Source organism: Marasmius oreades, chromosome 9 (genome assembly GCF_018924745.1).
Source record: "Marasmius oreades isolate 03SP1 chromosome 9, whole genome shotgun sequence".
Taxonomy (NCBI): Eukaryota; Fungi; Basidiomycota; class Agaricomycetes; order Agaricales; family Marasmiaceae; genus Marasmius; species Marasmius oreades.
In genome coordinates, this window is record NC_057331.1 from 123802 (window position 1) to 143674 (window position 19873).

The following is a 19873-nucleotide window of genomic DNA, read 5'->3' on the forward strand; positions in this document are numbered from 1 at the left end:
TGTAGATGCTGCCTCAAACCTAGTGTAGGCTGTGGCAGGGGCGGGCTTTACTCACGTTCTAAGTAGCTCTATTCTGAATAGAGATATTGATTAGAATGTAACGGAGTGGAAGGTCAATCCTGGTGGACACACCTGTTGACCGTCATTGATGATGGGGATATTGAAAGTAGGGCTGCACGCCGTAACTGTATAGACGGTCTCGCCAGTTACGGTTATACAGTGCCATATCTGTATCCAATTGTCGAAACCTACAATACAAGGCGGGTTTGAGATAGTTCATATAAATCAGGTTAAATTATTAAAAAAAACTGGTAAGGTCGGGAGGCAGAATTAGGAAAATTATTTCGGTGTTCGCACCTGTAACACCACCCAGACCGTGTCAACCTAAAACACGACACCCTATGATCCTGAATGTAATTTGGCCTTCAGATATCAAGTAAAATGAATTTCCTGAAGTTTATAGATGTCAGATAACGACAGGGACAAGATGTATACCTACCTACCACACAGTAGCACCTCACTAGGCGGTTTCCTGGCACCAAGGTTCCGAGAGAGTTGAGCTGTACACTGTGGCCTAGACTGCTGGCTAATGCGAGGGATAGAGGGAGTAGAAATTCAGGGCGTGGCGGGGAGGAATAGGTGAGTCGTAGAAGAGGATGTGAAGTAGTTCGACGAGTCTAAGCACCATATCATTTGGTATTGTCATAGCTTAGCGATACTAAAAAATCCTAGATATTATAGAGAACAAGGTCAAATAATGAAGGGAAGAAGAGGTATGTGCACATACTACCAGCAGGCCGAACAACCTCAAATTCCGAGATTTGGTGTATGGTTTCCACAATTTCCAGGCGCCGTTGAAGGTGGAATTTGTGTATTCTGACCCATATTGGTAGTAGAAGATGCGAGGGATAGAGGGGAACAGGAGAAAAAGCAGCAGCGAAGCAGGATACGTGCGAGTCATAGGAGCAGGTAGACAACACGTAGAGTCGTAACATGCGGCGCCTTGGAAACTTTGGCGGCGTAGAAGGCCTCTAAGGCCCCTTTCTCACGGCGTTTTTGGGGGCTTGACAGGCCTTTATGTGGCTGTCAAACTCCAGCCTGAGGTGCCTACAGTGGCAGTGTTTTAAAAATCCGATCAATCACATGATTGAAAAATGTAGTGTAGCTTAGGAAGTATCCATTGTCTTTGTAGACTTTCAGTGAGAGAAATGTAGGAAATCATTAGTAGATGGTGTGGGTTTAAAAACTTTGAAGAAAAAATCTTATCAACAGTAAAAAATCTCGAATATGCGTTGAGACGCGATACCACGTGACATTGTGACAACTTTTGTTCGACTTTCATCAACGTGTATCTCAACGAAAAGTGAGTCTATCGTTCTGTTTCTTTACACAATTATTTCTTATAATGTATAGATTCTCTGTGCATGGTCAAACTCACTCCAACAAAGCGGGCTTGTGTTGTTCGAATGCGAGACAATGAAGGCCTCAAGTTTCCAGACATTGCTCGTGAATTTGGGGTTACTGTCGAAGCTGCACGTCGAAATTACAAGGAAGTGAAGAGAACAGGCAACCCTTACCACCAACCCCGAAAACGAGCCAAAAAACCAGCTTTCTCAGCTCGAGATCGGCGTGCCGCTGTCAAAATGATCAATTCTGGGCGTGGGCGTGATGGTGCTGATGTCCAACGTGCTTTGTTTCCAGACAGAAGCCCAAGGAGAGTGAGGGAAATGCTTGTGGAGGAAGGGCTGCCGGGGCGGGTTCGGAGATCCAAGCCATTGCTGAGGGAAATCCACAAGAAAAAGCGAAGAATTTGGGCAGAGGATATGGCAGAACTGGATGCAGATGACTGGAGGGATGTCATCTTTACAGATGAGTCCAAATTCAACCTATTTGGGTCAGATGGGAAGGTTTACTGTCGTCGTCGTCCACATGAAGAGTTTGAAGAAAGAAATGTTAAGAAAACAGTCAAACACGGAGGAGGGAATTTGATGGTCTGGGGATGCATCACAGAGCATGGTGTTGGCCGCCTTCATCATGTCAAGGGTAGAATGGATGCTGCTCAATATGTCGAAATCCTTGAAGAATCATATCTAGGCACCCTTCGAGATTACAAACTCGAGCCGACAGACGTTGTTTTCCAGCAAGACGGGGACCCAAAACACACATCTGCACGTGCAGGTGTTTGGTTCAACAAACACGATGTCAAGATCTTACGGTGGGCTCCTTCCTCTCCTGACATGAACATCATTGAGCATGTATGGGACTATCTTGACAAGAAACTACGCAAACGGGACCCTCTACCAACCAATCTTGAGCAGTTATGGCAGGCATTGCAGGAGGAATGGGCAGGCATTGATGTTGGCTACATCAGCAACCTGTACGACTCTCTCCCGAGGCGTGTGCAGGCCCTGAGGGAGGCAAAGGGTGGCTACACCCGTTATTAGTATCATTTTGTGGTACGTGTTCTTTGTTTCATCAGAATCAACGACGCAGCTAAAAAAATTTAACATTGTTACATAAGCATTTTTGCGGTCTAACACGACGTAATGGTTTTTTGGACCACATGTTTTTTGTAACCTCCCCTTGTTTTGCATACGTCCTCTGGATACTTCTAGCTACATTTTTGCAACTTACACTTTGTAATGAAGCTCAGTGGTTTACGAGATATAAGAGTTATAGCATTGTGGGAAAACCTCGGATTTTTAAAACGCCGCCACTGTATTAGCCATGCAACGAGGTTGTTGTGGGATTAGTCATGCTGTGATTGGCTCTTCGTTTGGCGCCGTGGGAGCCTGCGTAAAATACTTTTATTCCAGGCAGATATCAACGTCAATAACAGAGCGTCGGCGGGCGGAGCTACTGAAAGGTTTCCATCCACAAGTCTTTCCTACGTTAGCTCAGATCAGGTGCTACATAAGTACCGGTTTTTGAATTGTGAATGCTAACGGTAAGCCTTTTCAAAAGTTCAGAAATAAAAACCGTCCTGTCTTCATAACCGTAGGTCACCCAAAAGATCTTGATGAGGAGATGTACTCATGACACTTGCCGCAAACTGCCCGTGTAGCTCCTCCTCCATCAATGTAACCACAAAGGGCCTATAATACTCGAAAAACCCAAGCACATGGTGAGCTTTGGAGCTTACAAACGTGTCTACTTTCTTAGACCGCCGAATCCACTGCTCGTATTGATTTTTGGAACAGATCGCACAAGTTACCTGTCCGAAAGTGACATTGACAGATTGACTAAGTGATTGGAATTTTGGAGAACTTTGGAGTATCCTTACTGCGTCGCTTCGGGTTCTACTGATTAAGGATCAGAACGGTGGAAGTCGTGTTTCACTGCGACAGTCGTTGAAGAAGATCTCAAAATACCCCATTCATGGGACGAAAAAAGTGAGTTTCCGAATCAGCGTGTGAGTATTGGCCGAGAGAGATGACGTCCCACCATTCCTCGGACTCTCGTCGTGCCCCAAAACAACTTCAACGACGCGAAGGTTGCCTAGTATTTCACAACAGTAGTTTCAGTGATTATTGACTTGGATATAAACATCTTACTCTGGGAAAAGATTGAGATTCAAATCAAAGCATCACTAGTCACTGTCCACCCGACTATCATGAGGAAGACGATAACAACGGCGTGGCTGAGAAGGGCTGGGTGAGAGTACGTGGACAGCAAATGGTCGCTTTCCGCACCTCTGACTCCGTCACCCCCATCGTCGATATCAAGAAAAAAGTCAACGTAGAATTGGATATTTGTTCACGGATGGTATGGCGGTAATCAAAATACTCAAAGAACTTAGAACCGCTTTTATCCTACACGGTCGTCTCGAGTACTCCCCAACTTTGATTTTGTTTTCTCCGATGCTAAAGGGCCTACTGAACTTATAAAACCACGCAGTAAAGCTCACAGACCCGTTAAGTTTTATTTTAATTTCCGTGTATTCGTTCGAATTGTTGATCTTGGCTCGTTGGGACCATCGCGTACTTACTGCTTAGTGCTCGTGTACCCAACGTGTACCTCTCCACATAGTTTATTTCCTGGATTCAAATGTGTAATACTTGCCGGCATTGTGCGGTTGCTACACTAAGACACAGGGTTTTTGTTTTCCGCCCGCCGGGACTGTATTATGAGTTCGAGATCACACTGGCTGCGTTGAGGAGAAAGGACGGTGGTTTGGAGTGACATCCAAAACTGTAGCGCAATTCTGGACTTAGGGCGTTTGTGGCCGATTGAAATATGTTGTACACGTTCTGAGATGTCGTTCCTTTAATATACCCTCACGGCTCGGTACCCATCTAGTTGCTATACGGTTAGGAGGAGAACAGCGTTTTGGGACAAGACAAAAGCTTGCGGCTCGGCTCGGCTCGGCTGAAGCCTGAGGGCCGCGATCGAGGCGACCCGAATTCAAAAGGGTACGGAGAAACTTCCTGTCGAGCGCAGTCGAAGTCGCGATAGTACTCGGCCTCAATAGCTGTGCGTCCTATCCCTGTGGTGCACCCTCTGAGGAGTCGGGAGAATCTTGTATAGCGGGCCGTTCTCCCCACCAAAACTTCACGGTTAGCATCCCTGGTGATTTGGCGAAGGGTACGGCCCAGATTTCTTTGACGTAGTTTGATTTGGTTGGGATGAGTCATTCCCTCTTCAGATTTGGGAAATACCGACTAACGAGCACACGTTCAAGTTTAGGCGTCGCTTATCCCCACTACGATGCGATATATGTCAACGTCGTTTAAGAAACCTAACCGGACTTGATAAGTAGTTATGTAAAACGGACGCGTATGTTCCTACTACCATTCAACGAATATCTGTCTGTTTATACCAAATCTGCTCGTAAACAGAAAGTCCATACTGATTTAGTCAGCGTCACAAACAATGTCGATGTTACGACCACGGACTTGAGCGTACGTCCCGCAGCATCTCCCCTTAAGCTTTCCACATTCATAGGCAACTGATCCGTAACTCCAGGTTTGCCGATCAATCCCTGCATCCGATTTCCCCGGCCTAGTCGATGGTTTCCGTGCTGTTGTTGAAGCGTTAAAGGAGGTTTGTCAGGACTTTGTCTCCAAGAAAGCAGTATTCGGGGCCTTCCCGAATGCCGTCACGCAACTGAAGGAAGATCTGAGGGATCTGGCCGCTTCCCTCGTGGCTCTTGAGCAAGCGATCGTAGGGCTGGCACCGGTAAGTATTTTCCCGTCTCTGGTCAAAGGCTTCTGGCCATTCTAATGTCCAATCTATAGGACAATTTGAAGTCACAAGTCCAAGATCTTTCCGACGAAGCCAACGCTGCGATCGCTGCAGCACAGGCGGCATTCTAACTGGATGGTAATAAGAAGGGACTGAGCTCGATTGAAAGGAGGTGAATCAGAGACATGTACAATCAATTTGAACTTTGGATGGAATCGAATAACGCGTTGTCCAATAATAATACTTCACCAATTGGATCTGTAACATGATATGTACTTGATACGGAAAATGCTATTCGGATACGCAATGCCGATGACAATTCCGGAAAAACTTTATCGTGCCGCTCAGATGCCGTGTAAATCGGCAGACGTTCTATTTAAACATGCGTAGAGCCGTAATGGTGGAATTGATGGAGACTACAATAAAGACTTGGGGTTATAATGATCTACGACACCCTTCGTTAGGATATTCTATACCAAGTCTGCGACGCTTAGAACATAACGCCTGCAGGCGGCACCGGTACCGGTCTCTCACGTCCAAATTGACCCCGATACTTCCTCAAATCTTGAGGCATCCATCGACAATCGAATTCCTTGATGTTGTGGATAAACACGTTTGTCATACATGTCTTTCGGGGTCTTGTTCAAATTGGAAGGTGGTCTGGGTGCCTTAAAAGGGCGAGTGAGGGAAGTATCGTGAGGGTATACGTTTCACGAATGAGATCCGAATCAGACCTCGGGAAGTTTCCAGATTCCTCGTGGGCGACTAGCGTTCCCAAGTCCCTCCGCACTTCCTCTGCAGTAAAACGGTGTGAGGAGGTCCTGTGAAAGGGTAGGAAACTTTGGGTGTGCTTCTGGAAAGGCAGAGAACATTAAATAACGAATTTCGATCTGCATCTTGTCGTCATAGTGCAACGGCTTCGAGAGAGTCAAGTTGAACTGTCCAGCAATGGCGGTCTGGGTTCCGGAGCGTGGACAATAGAGCAGACTTTTCAGTATCAAAAGCTGCGATGGCCTCGAGTATATTTATTGACGGCTGAACGGTGGTTGATGCGGCTTTCAGTGTTGGAACACCGCAACGAGATGTTGTCGATGAAGGTTGCTTGAGGGTAGAAGGAGATGGCTGGATCGTGAGTGATATTGTTATTCGCGACAGCTTTGACCAGCGGGGAAGAGGTGAGTCGATGGATGGAAACAAGTCGAGTCACTGGAATGAAATTGCGAAATAACACTCAGTGGGCGGCCGTCACACGCACTGGAAAGGATCCCTATCCTTCTCCCTTTCTTCCAAAAGACCATAACACAGGCAATTGCACTCCACACGCCTCCCTCGAATGGATTCCTTGTCAACACTTCCTCCCTCACCTGTCTCAGCCCCTGACCCTTTTGCCAACATCATATTGTTGAAGGCCTTTTCAACCGTGCAAGGGTCTTGTTCTGCGAGGCCGATAAGCGTACCCATATTCTGAATGAAATCGACAACTTCTCTCGCGAATGAGCTTGCACGTAGATCGTCAGAATCACTTCGACGGTATGTTTCTTGCGTGAAGAATGATATAGTCGAATATGCTGTACGGTTGACCCTCGGATAGCTGTTTAGATCCTTGACAGTGGTGCGTAGTGGTTCAATCGCTTTTATACAAAATTCACTTACAAAATCTCCAGGGGAAATAAGAATCGGATGGAGTCTACTCTGTAAGGTAGACAAAGGCAAAGAAGAGGAATAGCAAAACACGCTTCATTGACATTGTGGCCACGTGGTAGTTATGGAACAAAGGAGCCGCCCGGTACCGAGCTTCCGCTTATGCCATTGGTATCTTTTATCTTCTATATTTACTTCCCTCGTCAACGTCGATGTACTTTCTCTCATGGACGTGCCATCATTAGCTTTTCACCTTTGCTTCCCTCGACTTTCACTCGGTATGGGGATTATGATTATCTCCTTCGAAGGCCAAATTCTGACGTTAAATGTGGTGTACTACATCGTTAACGTTAATCATTCCATGCACGACGTACTTCGAGGTTCAATGTCGTGGCTGCTTCAACTATAGAATCTAGATCAACCTGAGGTATGTTGTTAGCCTTTTCTCGTTTTTCCTTGTGCGCAAGAATGACACCAAGAACCTTCTCGACGGCATCCTTTCTACTGCGTTGTTTTTTCGCTTCCTTTGTCTCCCCATTTTTTTCTTCAGGGTTATCTCACGTAGCCTTTGTTGATGCTTTCCGTGTAGATTCCTCGTCTCTCCAGGTTGTGGGAAGGCTGGCTCGAGTCCTTCGAAAGAGACATTAATTGGGTTCGTGGGGTTTACAGTGCGTTGTTTGTCCATACTTCGAGTGACGATGTACTGGTCCTTCAAGCTTCATCGACCTCTCCGATTGAATCCCATCTTCACAGGATACTTTATTGGGCCAGAAGACTCGCCACCTCTCTGTCCCACTGGGGCTCGCGATTGAACCAAGGTCACGTGAATCCAGTTTAAGCAAGATTAAATACTCTATCATCGTGATTGTTGGACGAATCAGTCAAGAATTGAAGCGGATTCAAAGATCAGTCGAGGAAGAGATCCGACAAGTTCGTGTATATCAAATCCTACACTACTAATGAAGCTGTTCGAGCATACCATATCCAGAGTCCAATCCGTCGTTCCCTAACATCGGTGATTTGGAGTGGATTACCCCGAGTCTTAAACCAGTCCAATGTTGGAGTATTGTTTCTATTTTTTCTTATTCCGCATTCATCACGTCCTCTAATCTACTTATAGCTTTCGATTATTAGTATGTCATCCCGAGTATTTCGATGCTACCCCAATCCACGTCAATTCCCGGTTGTGAAGCTAGAAATGCGTTCGTTCAGCGCGGGTTTTGATATTAAAACCGGTTCGTACATCTGATTCATGCCACTTTACGCCCGGCTTATCGAAGGAATTAGTAACAACCGATAGATACGAGCCAATCGACTCAAGCGTCGCTTTTGTTGAACGGTTCTTGGTTGGTTCCCAGAATGAGCTAATAAACACCGATTTCGACATAAATTTGGCGGATCGTCTTGTACCTGTTGTTCATAAGTAAGACTCAACCCAACTGTACATTGTATTCCTTGTCGAAAGCTCTGAATCGTGATTATAGACCCATACCAATTTGCTGTTTGGTTGATGTTTGTGGGCATAAAGATTACACACAGGTTTCTCGGTATCCGAAGTCAACCCGCACCCATTCGGTCAACGCGGTGTGACGTTCTGGTCTTGATGCGCGGAGATCAATAACAAGGGCGCCCTTAGTACTAATTTCCTTCGGGTATAGGCAGTTGAGACAACTGTATAAGTAGGGCGTCCCTGCTCAAATGTCAGTGAGACCCAGATGAACACCTTGATCACTCTTGATGAACAAAAGGACTATCTTGTCTCCTCCGCTGTCGATATTGCGGTGAGTAGTCATAAAATCTCACCTTTTATTTGGTTAGTTTGATGCCTCAGTCCAGATTCCGGTTTTTCTCTATGGTCAATTTTCTCGTTCTACTGCATAGTACATGTTCGCTTCACAACTCCCTCAGGCGTGTACAGTGTCCTGTATGGCACATGTATCATAATCCTCAGAAGGAACGGAACTCCCAATGGTTTTCGATATGTCATTGCAATGACGCTTCTGTTCATTCTTGCCACCGCTTCGGTCTTCGTCAACTCTGTACTAGTTGTTCTCGATGCCTTCTACATGTATGAGTTCATCGGGACAGGAAAGACTCCTCCACTTCCTATTTTCGAACTCACGTATGTCCCTTTACCTTCAGTGGTCAAGCGTTTCACTGATGTGTGGTGCAGACGTGGCTCCCTTTCGCTCTACATAACTTCCAAGTACGTTTCCCGGGATTTTTATTGGGAAAAGCTATTTTCACTGTGCTTCAGCGTCGTGGCGGATGTTATTTTAGTAGGTTCTTTAGGTCCTTCCTCCTGGTCTTAATGAGATTCCTGTTCTCAGGTATCACGTTGTTATCTTATCTGGAACCAAAGTCTCTTGGTGGTAATATTCCCAACGTTGCTTTGTCTAGCAAGTAACGGTGAGCCCGTTTCCTATTCAATTGTGGTCAAGTCCTTTGCTGCTAACCAAGTGAACAGCGGTTGGTATGGTATACATATGGTCCCATATGACTGATTTTACTGCAATCTTTTTGGGAGATAATAGTATGTCCTTATTTTGCTTTTCTCCCCCGCATGAATTCTGATGGATGGCTCAGGTTCATTAATCAAGTTCGCCTTACCATTCATTCTTCTCGACCTTTGCAGTAACCTCTTACTCACTCTCTTAATTGGTAGGCAGCATCCTTGGCAAAATATCGAAGACTGATAGCTCTATCATCACAGCCGGTAAAATCTTCCTCGTGGTCCGAGAAACCAGGAATATCACGGGCATCCATGGACCGAACACGTATAGTTCTCTCATCGCTATCATGTACGTCACCAATGTCAAGGGCGGGTTATGGATTTTGAACCCATCCGTTCGCAGCGTTGAGTCCGGAGTCTTGTACCCCGTCGCTCTTATCATCCTCCTCTTTTTTCATCGGAACTCCGTCATTTTCTCGTTGGTCCAGATAGTCGTGAGCTGCTGATTATAAAATATTGCATTACTCTTTCTCATTCCCGATTCATTCTTACAGGGAATCGCCCCTACCCTTATCATAGTACGAGTCGGACTAGGGACTGCGCTCCCCGACGTGAAAGGCTGCATCGAAACCGTGCATGTCGCATCGAGGGTCCGGAAAGTGCTTGATGCTACCTCGAGTGGCGATGAGATCATGGTCGAGATTTGTCGAACGAAAGAAGCAAATGATACTCCCTGTTAGTTGCTCACCACCTAAGGGACTGTTCTTCATATGTTGGACTTAGATCCATATGTCAATACAAGGCACTGAAATTCTCGCTCCAGCCGCAACTCATTGAACGATAGATTTTTGGGTGGTCACGCTGAACTTGGTGCCACTACGTATATAAGTACTTCCACAAACGAATCGACGAAAGCCTGGGAAAAGCGCACCATAACGGTGTTACCACGGCCGCACCGCTACCTCTCACCTTCATCCTTTGACCCTCATGTCCGCAATAAACTCCACCATCACCGCACAGCGTTTTCCCTCCCTACGGTCCCCTCCACCAAGAGGGCGACCTCTTCGGAAAGGACTCGCCCTTCAAAAGTCACAGAGGAACCGCCTCTCACGTAGGCTCGGTACTTCTTCCCGAAGACGATATTGTCCTGACCCTTTGCCAGACCATCCGCTACAATCAAACTAATAGAAGACAAGTGGAAGGAAAGAAAAAACAGCGACCCAGACCATAGCTTCAGCTTCCGCCTGCGAGCAGAGGACCTATCAATATTCCTCGACGTCTTCGATGAGAAACTTGCTGGGAGGCCAAGGTAGTAGGTACGTAAGCTCACCACCACGAGGTCATTGAAATCACATTGACCGTGGGCTGTCAGGCTACAATATACCTCATCGCCTCCAACAGTGGACGTACAGATCAATATGGTTGGAACGTGGCACGAACACGCGGCGTGCGCAGCGTGGTTTTTGCTGCGTGCATGCTTTAATCGCAGAATCAGCGGTGTGGTTGAGGTAGCGGATAGCCAAACGTCGGCCGACCTCCATGGGAAAATTGAAAGATGGTTCGAAAATCATCCTCTGGTAAGCAATATTCACCTCATTCTTCAAATTTAAATTTGGCCCTAACCTGTTGAACAGGTTTTAACAGCCATCTCCCTCAACCTCGACGAGATGACGAGAATCATGTTGTGGAAGCTGGACCCAATATCCGAAACAGCAAGGGTCCGCTTTTGCATTGACTTCTCGCCAGAGGACAAGGATTGGGAAATTGTCAGCCAGGCATGGTCACTTGATTTCTTCATTGACATCTGCAGGGAGGAAACATCAAAATGGATTAGTAGGCTAGAAAAGACAGGGGGAACAGCCAGGTTGGTGGGTAATGAGTTGCCACTACCTTTCTTTGAAGAGGATGGTATGGACTTGAGTACCATGTTTCCCCTCAACAAATAGAAATTTGTCTTCCTTGTTGAGAGGAAACATAGTGCTCATGTCGATGCCATTCTCTTCAAAGAAAGATAATGGCAGTTTTTCACCCACCAACTTGGCTGTTCCCCCTGTCTTTTCTAGCCTACTAATCTGTTTTGATGTTTTGTCCCTGTGAATGTTGATGAAGAAATCAACCATCCATAGTGACCCAGGCCTGGCTGACAGTTTCCCCATCCTCGTCATCTGGTGAGAAGTCAATGCAAAAGCAGACCCTTGCTGTTTCAGATTTCGGGTCCAGTTTCCACAACATGAATCTCACAATTCTTGTCACGTTGTCAAAGGCACAGAGGCTTTGATCTCATCATGCCCATCCTTCATCGATGTCGGAAACCCTAGGCAAGGGCAGATTTTCTTGTATTTTTGTTCTTTTTGTATTTTTAATATAGTGGTACTCTCTTTGTAGAGTAGAATCTGTATTTCTTTCTGTACCATTGAATCAAGAGTTCTGGTACTCCACAATCAATACCCTGCTGTGTGATTCTTGTAAGGCACTGAGGAGATGCATTCTTGTAGTGGTACTCCTAGCTTCAAAACCGTACTCTGGATGATTCTGCAGTAAACCAAATACCAGGTAATCTTCTTTCTTCTTCCAAACTTGCGGGCAGTCTGTCATTTCATGCATTTTATTTAAATACAAGATGTCGTGACATCTGTCTCAAAGTCAAAAATTGAGTTTGAGATCTCAAAATCTCAATCTCAATTCCAGTATCTGAGTCTCCATAGTAGTTGAGGTGAGGCATACAGTAGTCCATAAAATAATGTTATAACTTATTCTCAAAATATCAACACATCTCAATATATTTAATCTCAATTGTTCAAATCTCAAAAACTCAACTCAGGCTCAAATTTGAACAAGTTGAATTTACAATTTTGAGAAGTATATCAGTTTAAATATCTAGAGAGAAGAGATGGGACAGGTATATCTATGTATGTATGTATGTATGTACAGTATATAACTTACCAATCTGAAGGGTTAGAACTGTTGTTATTTCCTTAGGAAGGGACAAAGAGTAGTGTTAGCAATTGTGATTGTGTTGCATTATGTGCACGCACACACTATATCATGGACTTAAAATTTTTACTTCCATGCATGTGCATGTAACGCAATCACAATTGCTAACACTACTCTTTGTCCCTTCCTAAGGAAATAACAACAGTTCTAACCCTTCAGATTGGTAAGTTATATACTGTACATACATACATACATACATAGATATACCTGTCCCATCTCTTCTCTCTAGATATTTAAACTGATATACTTCTCAAAATTGTAAATTCAACTTGTTCAAATTTGAGCCTGAGTTGAGTTTTTGAGATTTGAACAATTGAGATTAAATATATTGAGATGTGTTGATATTTTGAGAATAAGTTATAACATTATTTTATGGACTACTGTATGCCTCACCTCAACTACTATGGAGACTCAGATACTGGAATTGAGATTGAGATTTTGAGATCTCAAACTCAATTTTTGACTTTGAGACAGACGTCACGACAACAAGGTACATGGGACTAGGTGGAACTTGGTTCTATGAAAGATGTCGATGAACCTTTGAACATTTGAACCATAAGCCTTCTGTACCTCCTACGATGAACGGACGGCAGCTAAGAACACGAAAAATTCTGAAGCCATTCTGAAGCCCGATTGACCGCCTGACGTTTCATGCATTCTGCTTAAGCCACAGACATTGTGACGTCTCTCTCAAGTCAGAAATTGTCATTCATTTGTCCATTTCTCAATCTCAATTCCAATCTCCGACTCTCGATGATACTGTAGGTGAGGCAAAGCATGGTTGAAGCATGGCCATTAAGTAAAGTAAGTTTCATACTTATTCTTAATTCAATTTTTTCTTCACACTCAAGTGCCCTCTGAGACCATCAAGGAATCTAAGTAATTGGTGTTGAAACCCACCCCCCAAATTGAGCATGTGCCATGACATGATATTAACTGCGTCCTCGACTTGTCCTCGACAGCCAGCTAGACAGGACAGCTGTCACTTGTAAGCTAGGAAAATTGGTGAGGCTATTTGTTCAATATTCTAAAATGTACTGACAAATTTCCTGTGATTCAATCTTTGTCTAGCCTTGTCAATCGAAGTTTTTTTGCTTATGAAGGCTAAATACAGGTCAATTAAGTTACAACGACAGTTACAGTAGCAACAAATTATGTTATTTTATATGATACCTCACGACGAGATTTTTTCTGCTTTCCAAGTGGTGCAAGTATTTGAAATGTGCGGTCATCAAAAGAAAGTCCAGATGAGGAGTCTGATCTCGAAGAATTGAGTTCCACTGATTGGAGAAACGGAAGGTTCACGATAAGATGAGAAATCAATGGGGATTGGTATAGGAATTGATTTGGTTGTAGTGTCCTCACTTGTTCTGAATGCTAGTGCTATGTTATCAATAGTTTTGAGGACGGTGCTAGAATCACCACTGAGTTTGAGAAACCTCTTACCAGCCTGTATGAATGAATCTTGTGCCTGGTACATCTCCATCAGAGCTGTTGCCTGTCGGCTGCTATGACCAGCTTCGGCTCTAATGGGTAATGGGCTGATGACCTTGGGTGAGCAAGAAGGATTGACATGGAGACTTGATGTGAATGATGACGCAAGAACTAAATCTGCGAGTTCCGACTGATTATCCGAAGATCGGGAAGGGCCTGCAGGTGTTGAAAACAGATCACGGAAAAATGATGTGTTTGAATCGAAGAGGTGCGTTTCAGATATGTGAGAGGGTAGAGGAGAAGATGGTAGATCTTGAAAAGAGAAAGAAGAGTCAAGAAAGCGAGTTTCGGACACATGTGAAGGTGAGGGTGGTGAGGGCAGAGGCGGCGGTGTCTCCTGACACAAAATGATTGACCCAGGTACGTTGTCGGTGGCCTCGGAGAAGATGATTGCTTGATTTTCTGACTCCCTTTCATGGAGCCCTGTGTGCATTCAGAATTTAGGGAAATTACGGATGACTCTTGAATGACATACCACTTAGAATTGAAGTTTCCACCTCCAGCTTTTGTAACTCTGCTTTGTTGACTTCATGTGAGCTATCATACACAATGTCAGGCTCCTTCTCTAGTCCAACCATTTTCAGCTTCTCGTCCGTTGCCTCGCCTTCTATTTCCAGTTCCTCACATGTGAATTCTGGTGTTAGGATTTTGGATGGGTTCGCAAAGACTGCTGCTGGTTGAGGGATAGACTCATGAGAAGTGGCAGAGGATGCGGATACTGCAGAACGAATATTTCTGCAGTATTCGTGTTGGGTGTCCTTTTGCTGAAAGGACTGGAAAAGATGAGGAATAACGGATGTGATGAAAACATACACCCATACATCAACCTGCGGTGACCGTAACCGTCCACCACGTGTGTAGGGGGCAATGTACTGGCCTTTGATGCGCCCATTAAATCCTTCGAGAGAATTGTTTGTTAGCGGAATCTGTTCAGGTGGGATGTTGAGACGATGTGAGGCTTCGGAAATGCCAGCAGGAGACCATGAGAGCCAATAGTCTTCACTTTTGAGGTGATACTGTAGGAGGTAGTTGAGAAATAGCAGCCCGCCTTTGGCCTGTTTCTTCGCAAGTGAAGAGCGGCGCTTTCCAAGAGATACAAAATGCTGGTGCTCGAATTCAAAAGCTTGCTTTGCTTCATTGTAAGTTTTGATGACTCGGATTACACCACCAATTGTTGAACAGATAGCTGACATATGTGCTACTTTATATAATCACCATCTGTCTCCACATATGTTCACGATATGTAGAGTCACATGACAATGCCATAAATACTCAGCACAAATGTTTCCAATGGTCCTCCTGCCCTACTCCTGCATACATTGACCTTTGGTAGGTAAAATATGCCATTTGGACCCATTTCCATCATGGGAGGAGCAAGGGACACCAGAATTTCCTTTGCTGGACTGTGTTATGGCATTATTACAGCATAGTCAACATATGTTCACGATATATTGAGTTTATGGGATATATATAAAGTAGCACATATCTATACGACATGGGCCGGTTTTGGTGGTGTAATTGATGAAGAAGCTTGGTGAGGCGGCAACGAACATCTTGACGATCTTGACCAACAGGAACACAACGAAGAAACCGGTTGAGTGCATTCTTCCAAGACTGCCACACATGGAAAATACATAGTAGCAGAAAGATTGCTGGCCAGTGATGTGAGAGGGCATTCCTTTCCCTTGGGTCTTGGTCTGTTGTCGCAACTGAGATATTGATCTCCTCATCAGCATTGTTCCTGCCAAGCCCTTTTTTCCACACTCCCAGAAGTTTTGTTAGAATACTTGTGTCATAATCTGCATGTTTAGCCTTGGCATCTTTTCGAGCAGAAAACAAGAGTACCCTGACCGGAACACCGTGATGGCCAGGGCCTAGAGCCATCAAAATAGTGAGAAGAAGCCCAGATGAGCAGAAACCGAAGGTAAGGTCCATCAAGATGTGGTTGTTATGTGCGTAATCCCAGGCTGCTTGTTTCATTCCAGGTGTTACGAGAACAAGCTCCAGACGTGAGTTCTTGTCATTTGCTAGCTTTGGTTGATAATGAAGGCATGATTCTGCAATCAAAGGAGATGGGGGGAAGGGGTTCACGAGACGAAACCACGATTCCAGAATCTCTTCAGGGGCACAGCATTGTCGTATACCGAAGGAGCGGTTGACAGTGCGGTAGATGGAGGTTGTGTCGTAGGTTTCAAGGAAATACCGTGTGTACGGGACCCTAAGTCATTGCCAAAGTGTTCTTTCCTGTACTTTTCTACTTCTGACCGTAGGAAATAGAGACTTGAAGCGCCACGGAGTATAAGATCAAGTGCAAACAAGCGGATAGTGGGATGAAGAGGAATCGGTGGGTTTCTTTCGACCTCGGCAAGAAGTTGGCAGTCAGAGGAATGAGTGAGAACCCCGAAGATTCGGTTGATGGCAATAAATGTTGATTCTGTACATTCAGTGAGTTTGACAGGGTAGGGTAAGTCAGATTCAGAATACACACTGTTGTTCTTCTCATGTGTAGTTATAACCTTTATCCAGCAGGGACATCCGACATTTTGCCAAGGAATATTTCGTTTTCCGGTCTTTGATGCATGTCGGCCTTGAGTGTGATCCACACCTGCAAGACACTGAAAGATTCGTTCATGTCGCTCGTATTTATCTGTCCCCAGGTGTTAATTAGATCCATCTTTTTGGGAGACTCAGATAACCATACCCCCAGAGAGCTTGCGGGTTCTCAGATCTTCACAGGCCAACTTCAAAGTAACGTCGTGTTCATTGTTTGGTGGAATATACAGGTTTAATTCTGCATATAGTCCCAGAGCTTCCTCTGTGTTCATCTAGTTATAAAACTTTTCAAAAAATTCAATTTATTGGTCTACCTTGATCCCTCAGAGTATACTCAAACTCATGATGCTCAAACTTGGTTTCCATTTCCTTCAAGAGGATGTTCTTTGCTCCGTCGCTGAGCCGAAGTTTATCCGGTACTGTTTTGTTCAACATCCGGATCTTCTCGGGTTTCATGGTGTGAGGCCTTGGGACATTTGTAAGTAAGTTGATATGGGCCATAAGCTTGAATTCTGCCATGGTGCCAGTTTGAATTTTATGATGAAAGCAAGATAAAGGTGGAACGCGCTCAGGCGCGACACGACGATTCAAATATTCACGTGCTGAAGTTCTGACATGTGCACAAAGTACTTCGTCCGCTGGATTTAGGCCGATCGCTCCATAACGGGAAGGTGAAATACAATTCATGGAGTTCAGTATGTACCAAAATTTAAAATAAAACCAATGCATTTGAGTGTGACATTCTAGGTGACATAGTGTGACAAAAATCGGGGGGTGAGTTTAAATTCCTAAGTAATTACATTTCGATTTTTTTTTTGGTCCTTGCGGCTCGGCTCGGCTGAAAGCCGCGATCGAGACGACCCGGAACTAAAAACGGCAATGACGATGCACATGTTTGGCAACTTCAACAACACGCCTCTGGCAGCGACAGTCATAACTCCAAGTCAACTCCAAGTCGCATGCTGTTTGTCGTCAATAATGCAAAATTCCCAGCTCGTACTCTTCTACTCCCTTTCAAGAGAGCTCTTTCCACGCAACCAACATTCTTGCCAAAATACAAATTCAGTGCACACGCTCGCGAGACTCAGACTCTCACCAGCCTATATCAACGTCATCCGCGGTTCCTTTCCAGTCAAAATCTCATCGTCCCAATGTCTGCAAACTCCCTCATTGACGCTTTCAAAGCCAACAAGACGACCTTTGGAACATTCGTAACCAACGGAGGATTCTATCACGCTCGAACAGTCGTTCAATCCAGCCCAGATCTTGCTTGGATAGTTATTGACTGTGAACATGGATTGACGGCGTTGACCCCTGGAGTAGCTGATCAAGTTGCCGCTATCCAAGCTGAAGGCGTACCTGCTTTGGTCAGGGTACCGGCGACGGGAGTAAGTTCGGGTACGAGTTGGCAGATAAAGTATTGTTTGGATGCTGGTGCGAAAGGTGTGTGCTCTTTATTTTTCAAGTTCCTCTCGTTCTTTTCTCAATAACTCAATAGGTGTCATCGTACCAATGGTTCGTCTTTCGCTCAGAAGCTCTCGTCACGAGAAGAATAACGATATCTAAATCAGGTTTCAACTCCAGAGAAGGCCGCAGAAGCTGCGTCAGACTGTCGTTTCCCTCCAGTCGGCAGGAGAGGTTTTGGGAGCGCGTACGGCCACACGAGCTGGAACATGTCGGTTCAAGACTATTTGGCCAAAGCCAACGACAACGTACTGTGCATAGTGCAAATAGAGACGAAGGAAGGCATCGAGAACCTCGAGAAGATCGCAGCTGTGGATGGCGTTGGTACGTGTGGTTGCCCGTCGGCATCAGGCTTGTGATTGTCTCCAACGGAAATGCTAACGAACGTGTTAGATGTTCTATTACTCGGTCCTGCGGATCTCTCGATGGCACATGGATACCCTATTCCGAACCCTGATCCTCATCCAGAGGTAGAGAAGCTCATTCAACGTGTGAAAGACGCTGCACATGTTGCTGGGAAGAAATGGTGGGTCTTCTTTACTGTTACTGGGAACCGTACTGACGTCGGTATAGTTTCATGTACGTCAATACTGGGGAACAAGCTGCTCAAAGGGCGAAGGAAGGATTCGACATGGTGCGTTACTTCCGTCTGGACCCAAAGACTCCAAACTGATTGTTCTACAGATAAGTTTGTCAAACGATGCCGCCATGCTCCAGCTAGGTCTCCAAAGCCAACTCGCTGACGCTATTCGTCTATCCCGATGACCGAAATACTGGCGGGAAAAAGAAGTATTATCGCGTGTAGTACTCTATTGTGCGCAATAGGCATTTCACACATCAATTACATAGCCAAATGCAGATGACACGACCATCTTCGATTCCATTATCTAAGCGAAAACAACAACTTCATCTCGAACCATCAACCCTCAAATATGGAAACCCACGCTCTCCTTCGTTCGTTCAAAGCAAACACGCCAGCTTTTGGATTATGGCTTACAAATGGCGGGTTCTTTCATGCTCGTGCGCTCGCTCAAGCCAGTCCTCGGATTTCCTGGATCATGATCGATTGCGAGCACGGTCTCGTTGGGCTTAACCCCGGAGCAGCAGAACTGATTGCTGCTGTTCATGGTGTGAGGGATGGACCGAGTGCGTTGGTTAGGATAGCAGCTACAGGCATGAGTACTGGAGTGAACTGGCAGATCAAGTATGCTTTGGATGCGGGTGCGCGAGGGGTTTTGATACCGATGGTGAATTCGGATAATGTCTGGCGTTCACAAAACTGATTCTTGGTTCAGGTTAATACCGTGGAACAAGCGAAGAGTATAGCTGAGGATACTAAATACCCTCCTCTTGGGAGAAGAGGATACGGTGGAGCTTATACTCATGGGAACTGGGGTGTCAGCAGACCTGAATACTTCAAGAATGCCAATGAGAACGTGATGGTGATCGTACAGATAGAAACTGTCGAAGCGGTGCAGAATATAAGAGAAATCGCGGCGATTGATGGGATAGGTGATTGCGAAAGAAACTGTTTTCAAAGCTCGACCGTTTTTGACTTTTGAACTGATAGACGGGGTGTTTGTTGGACCTTCCGATTTGTCTATCACACTGGGCTTTCCACCGCCATCTCCAGATCCTCATCCAGATGTTGAGAAGGTTATACAGCACATCTTAGACGTTGCGCACGGAGCCGGGAAAAAGTGGTGAGTGGCCTCGAAAACTCTCGTTATTACCCATTCGACGATCGAGTAACAAACCAACTTTTTTTATGTGTTTATTAGTGCCATTTATTGTAGTAATGGACAGCAGGCAGCTCATCGAGCCACTCAAGGGTTCGACATGGTCCGTCTTATACACATTACAATTTTTAATTCGATTTCATGCTCACACAACGGCAGATTAACGTCATTAGTGATATCGGAGCCCTGTCTCAAGGCATTGTGGCAAATGTAGCGGCCGCCGAAGCTTCTAAATCTTAAGCCCTAGTTAACCCACACCTAGCTCGAGTGAGGATGACGAAGCCACTTGGAACGCTGGAATAGACCTGTTTACCTGCGACTTGCTATTAATGAAGATAAATGCACATGTCAA

The 19873-nt window shown here is 45.2% G+C and overlaps 7 protein-coding genes across 8 annotated transcripts; 6 read left to right on the forward strand and 1 right to left on the reverse strand.

Moving 5' to 3' along the window:
* Window positions 1–4778: 4778 nt before the first annotated feature.
* E1B28_012986 (uncharacterized protein) lies at window positions 4779–5315 on the forward strand (the record flags this gene model as incomplete). The annotated part of the gene is made up of 3 exons (XM_043158135.1): window positions 4779–4901; window positions 4966–5178; window positions 5238–5315. 3 exons carry the CDS (start codon window positions 4779–4781, stop codon window positions 5313–5315), a joined length of 414 nt encoding a protein of 137 aa, XP_043003478.1.
* Window positions 5316–5571: 256 nt separating this feature from the next.
* Window positions 5572–6911, reverse strand: E1B28_012987 (uncharacterized protein). 2 transcript variants are annotated; one of them, XM_043158137.1, is made up of 3 exons: window positions 6838–6911; window positions 6440–6786; window positions 5572–6390 (listed from the first exon to the last, which is right to left on the reverse strand). In XM_043158137.1, exons 2-3 carry the CDS (start codon window positions 6643–6645, stop codon window positions 6327–6329), a joined length of 270 nt encoding a protein of 89 aa, XP_043003480.1. In that variant the 5' UTR covers window positions 6646–6786; window positions 6838–6911; the 3' UTR covers window positions 5572–6326. The 2 variants fall into 2 exon arrangements, with proteins under 2 accessions (XP_043003480.1, XP_043003479.1); XM_043158136.1 differs by having other exon boundaries at window positions 5572–6786.
* Window positions 6912–7040: 129 nt separating this feature from the next.
* Window positions 7041–10017, forward strand: E1B28_012988 (uncharacterized protein; the record flags this gene model as incomplete). The annotated part of the gene is made up of 16 exons (XM_043158138.1): window positions 7041–7252; window positions 7415–7525; window positions 7579–7755; window positions 7814–7882; window positions 7946–8060; window positions 8113–8248; window positions 8310–8606; window positions 8662–8680; window positions 8734–8947; window positions 8999–9031; window positions 9083–9104; window positions 9156–9234; window positions 9293–9358; window positions 9412–9486; window positions 9539–9771; window positions 9832–10017. The coding sequence occupies exons 7-16, from the start codon at window positions 8541–8543 to the stop codon at window positions 10015–10017; spliced, it is 993 nt and encodes a 330-aa protein (XP_043003481.1). The 5' UTR covers window positions 7041–7252; window positions 7415–7525; window positions 7579–7755; window positions 7814–7882; window positions 7946–8060; window positions 8113–8248; window positions 8310–8540.
* A 544-nt stretch (window positions 10018–10561) lies between these two features.
* Window positions 10562–11223, forward strand: E1B28_012989 (uncharacterized protein; the record flags this gene model as incomplete). The annotated part of the gene is made up of 3 exons (XM_043158139.1): window positions 10562–10593; window positions 10650–10854; window positions 10912–11223. 3 exons carry the CDS (start codon window positions 10562–10564, stop codon window positions 11221–11223), a joined length of 549 nt encoding a protein of 182 aa, XP_043003482.1.
* A 6054-nt stretch (window positions 11224–17277) lies between these two features.
* On the forward strand, window positions 17278–18141 carry E1B28_012990 (uncharacterized protein; the record flags this gene model as incomplete). The annotated part of the gene is made up of 3 exons (XM_043158140.1): window positions 17278–17761; window positions 17817–17833; window positions 17890–18141. 3 exons carry the CDS (start codon window positions 17278–17280, stop codon window positions 18139–18141), a joined length of 753 nt encoding a protein of 250 aa, XP_043003483.1.
* A 15-nt stretch (window positions 18142–18156) lies between these two features.
* E1B28_012991 (uncharacterized protein) lies at window positions 18157–18547 on the forward strand (the record flags this gene model as incomplete). Its single annotated transcript, XM_043158141.1, has 3 exons — window positions 18157–18308; window positions 18356–18416; window positions 18467–18547. 3 exons carry the CDS (start codon window positions 18157–18159, stop codon window positions 18545–18547), a joined length of 294 nt encoding a protein of 97 aa, XP_043003484.1.
* A 167-nt stretch (window positions 18548–18714) lies between these two features.
* On the forward strand, window positions 18715–19761 carry E1B28_012992 (uncharacterized protein; the record flags this gene model as incomplete). The annotated part of the gene is made up of 5 exons (XM_043158142.1): window positions 18715–19029; window positions 19078–19294; window positions 19353–19485; window positions 19564–19624; window positions 19681–19761. 5 exons carry the CDS (start codon window positions 18715–18717, stop codon window positions 19759–19761), a joined length of 807 nt encoding a protein of 268 aa, XP_043003485.1.
* Between the last annotated feature and the right edge of the window lie 112 nt (window positions 19762–19873).

Bases quoted from the DNA above. Each gene is read 5' to 3' on its own strand.
- E1B28_012987 (XM_043158137.1), bottom strand. From the start codon at position 6,645: ATGGGTACGCTTATCGGCCTCGCAGAACAAGACCCTTGCACGGTTGAA. The intron at 6,391-6,439 runs GTGCGTGTGACG...ATTTCATTCCAG, and splicing joins AAGGATAGGGATCCTTTCCA to TGACTCGACTTGTTTCCATC.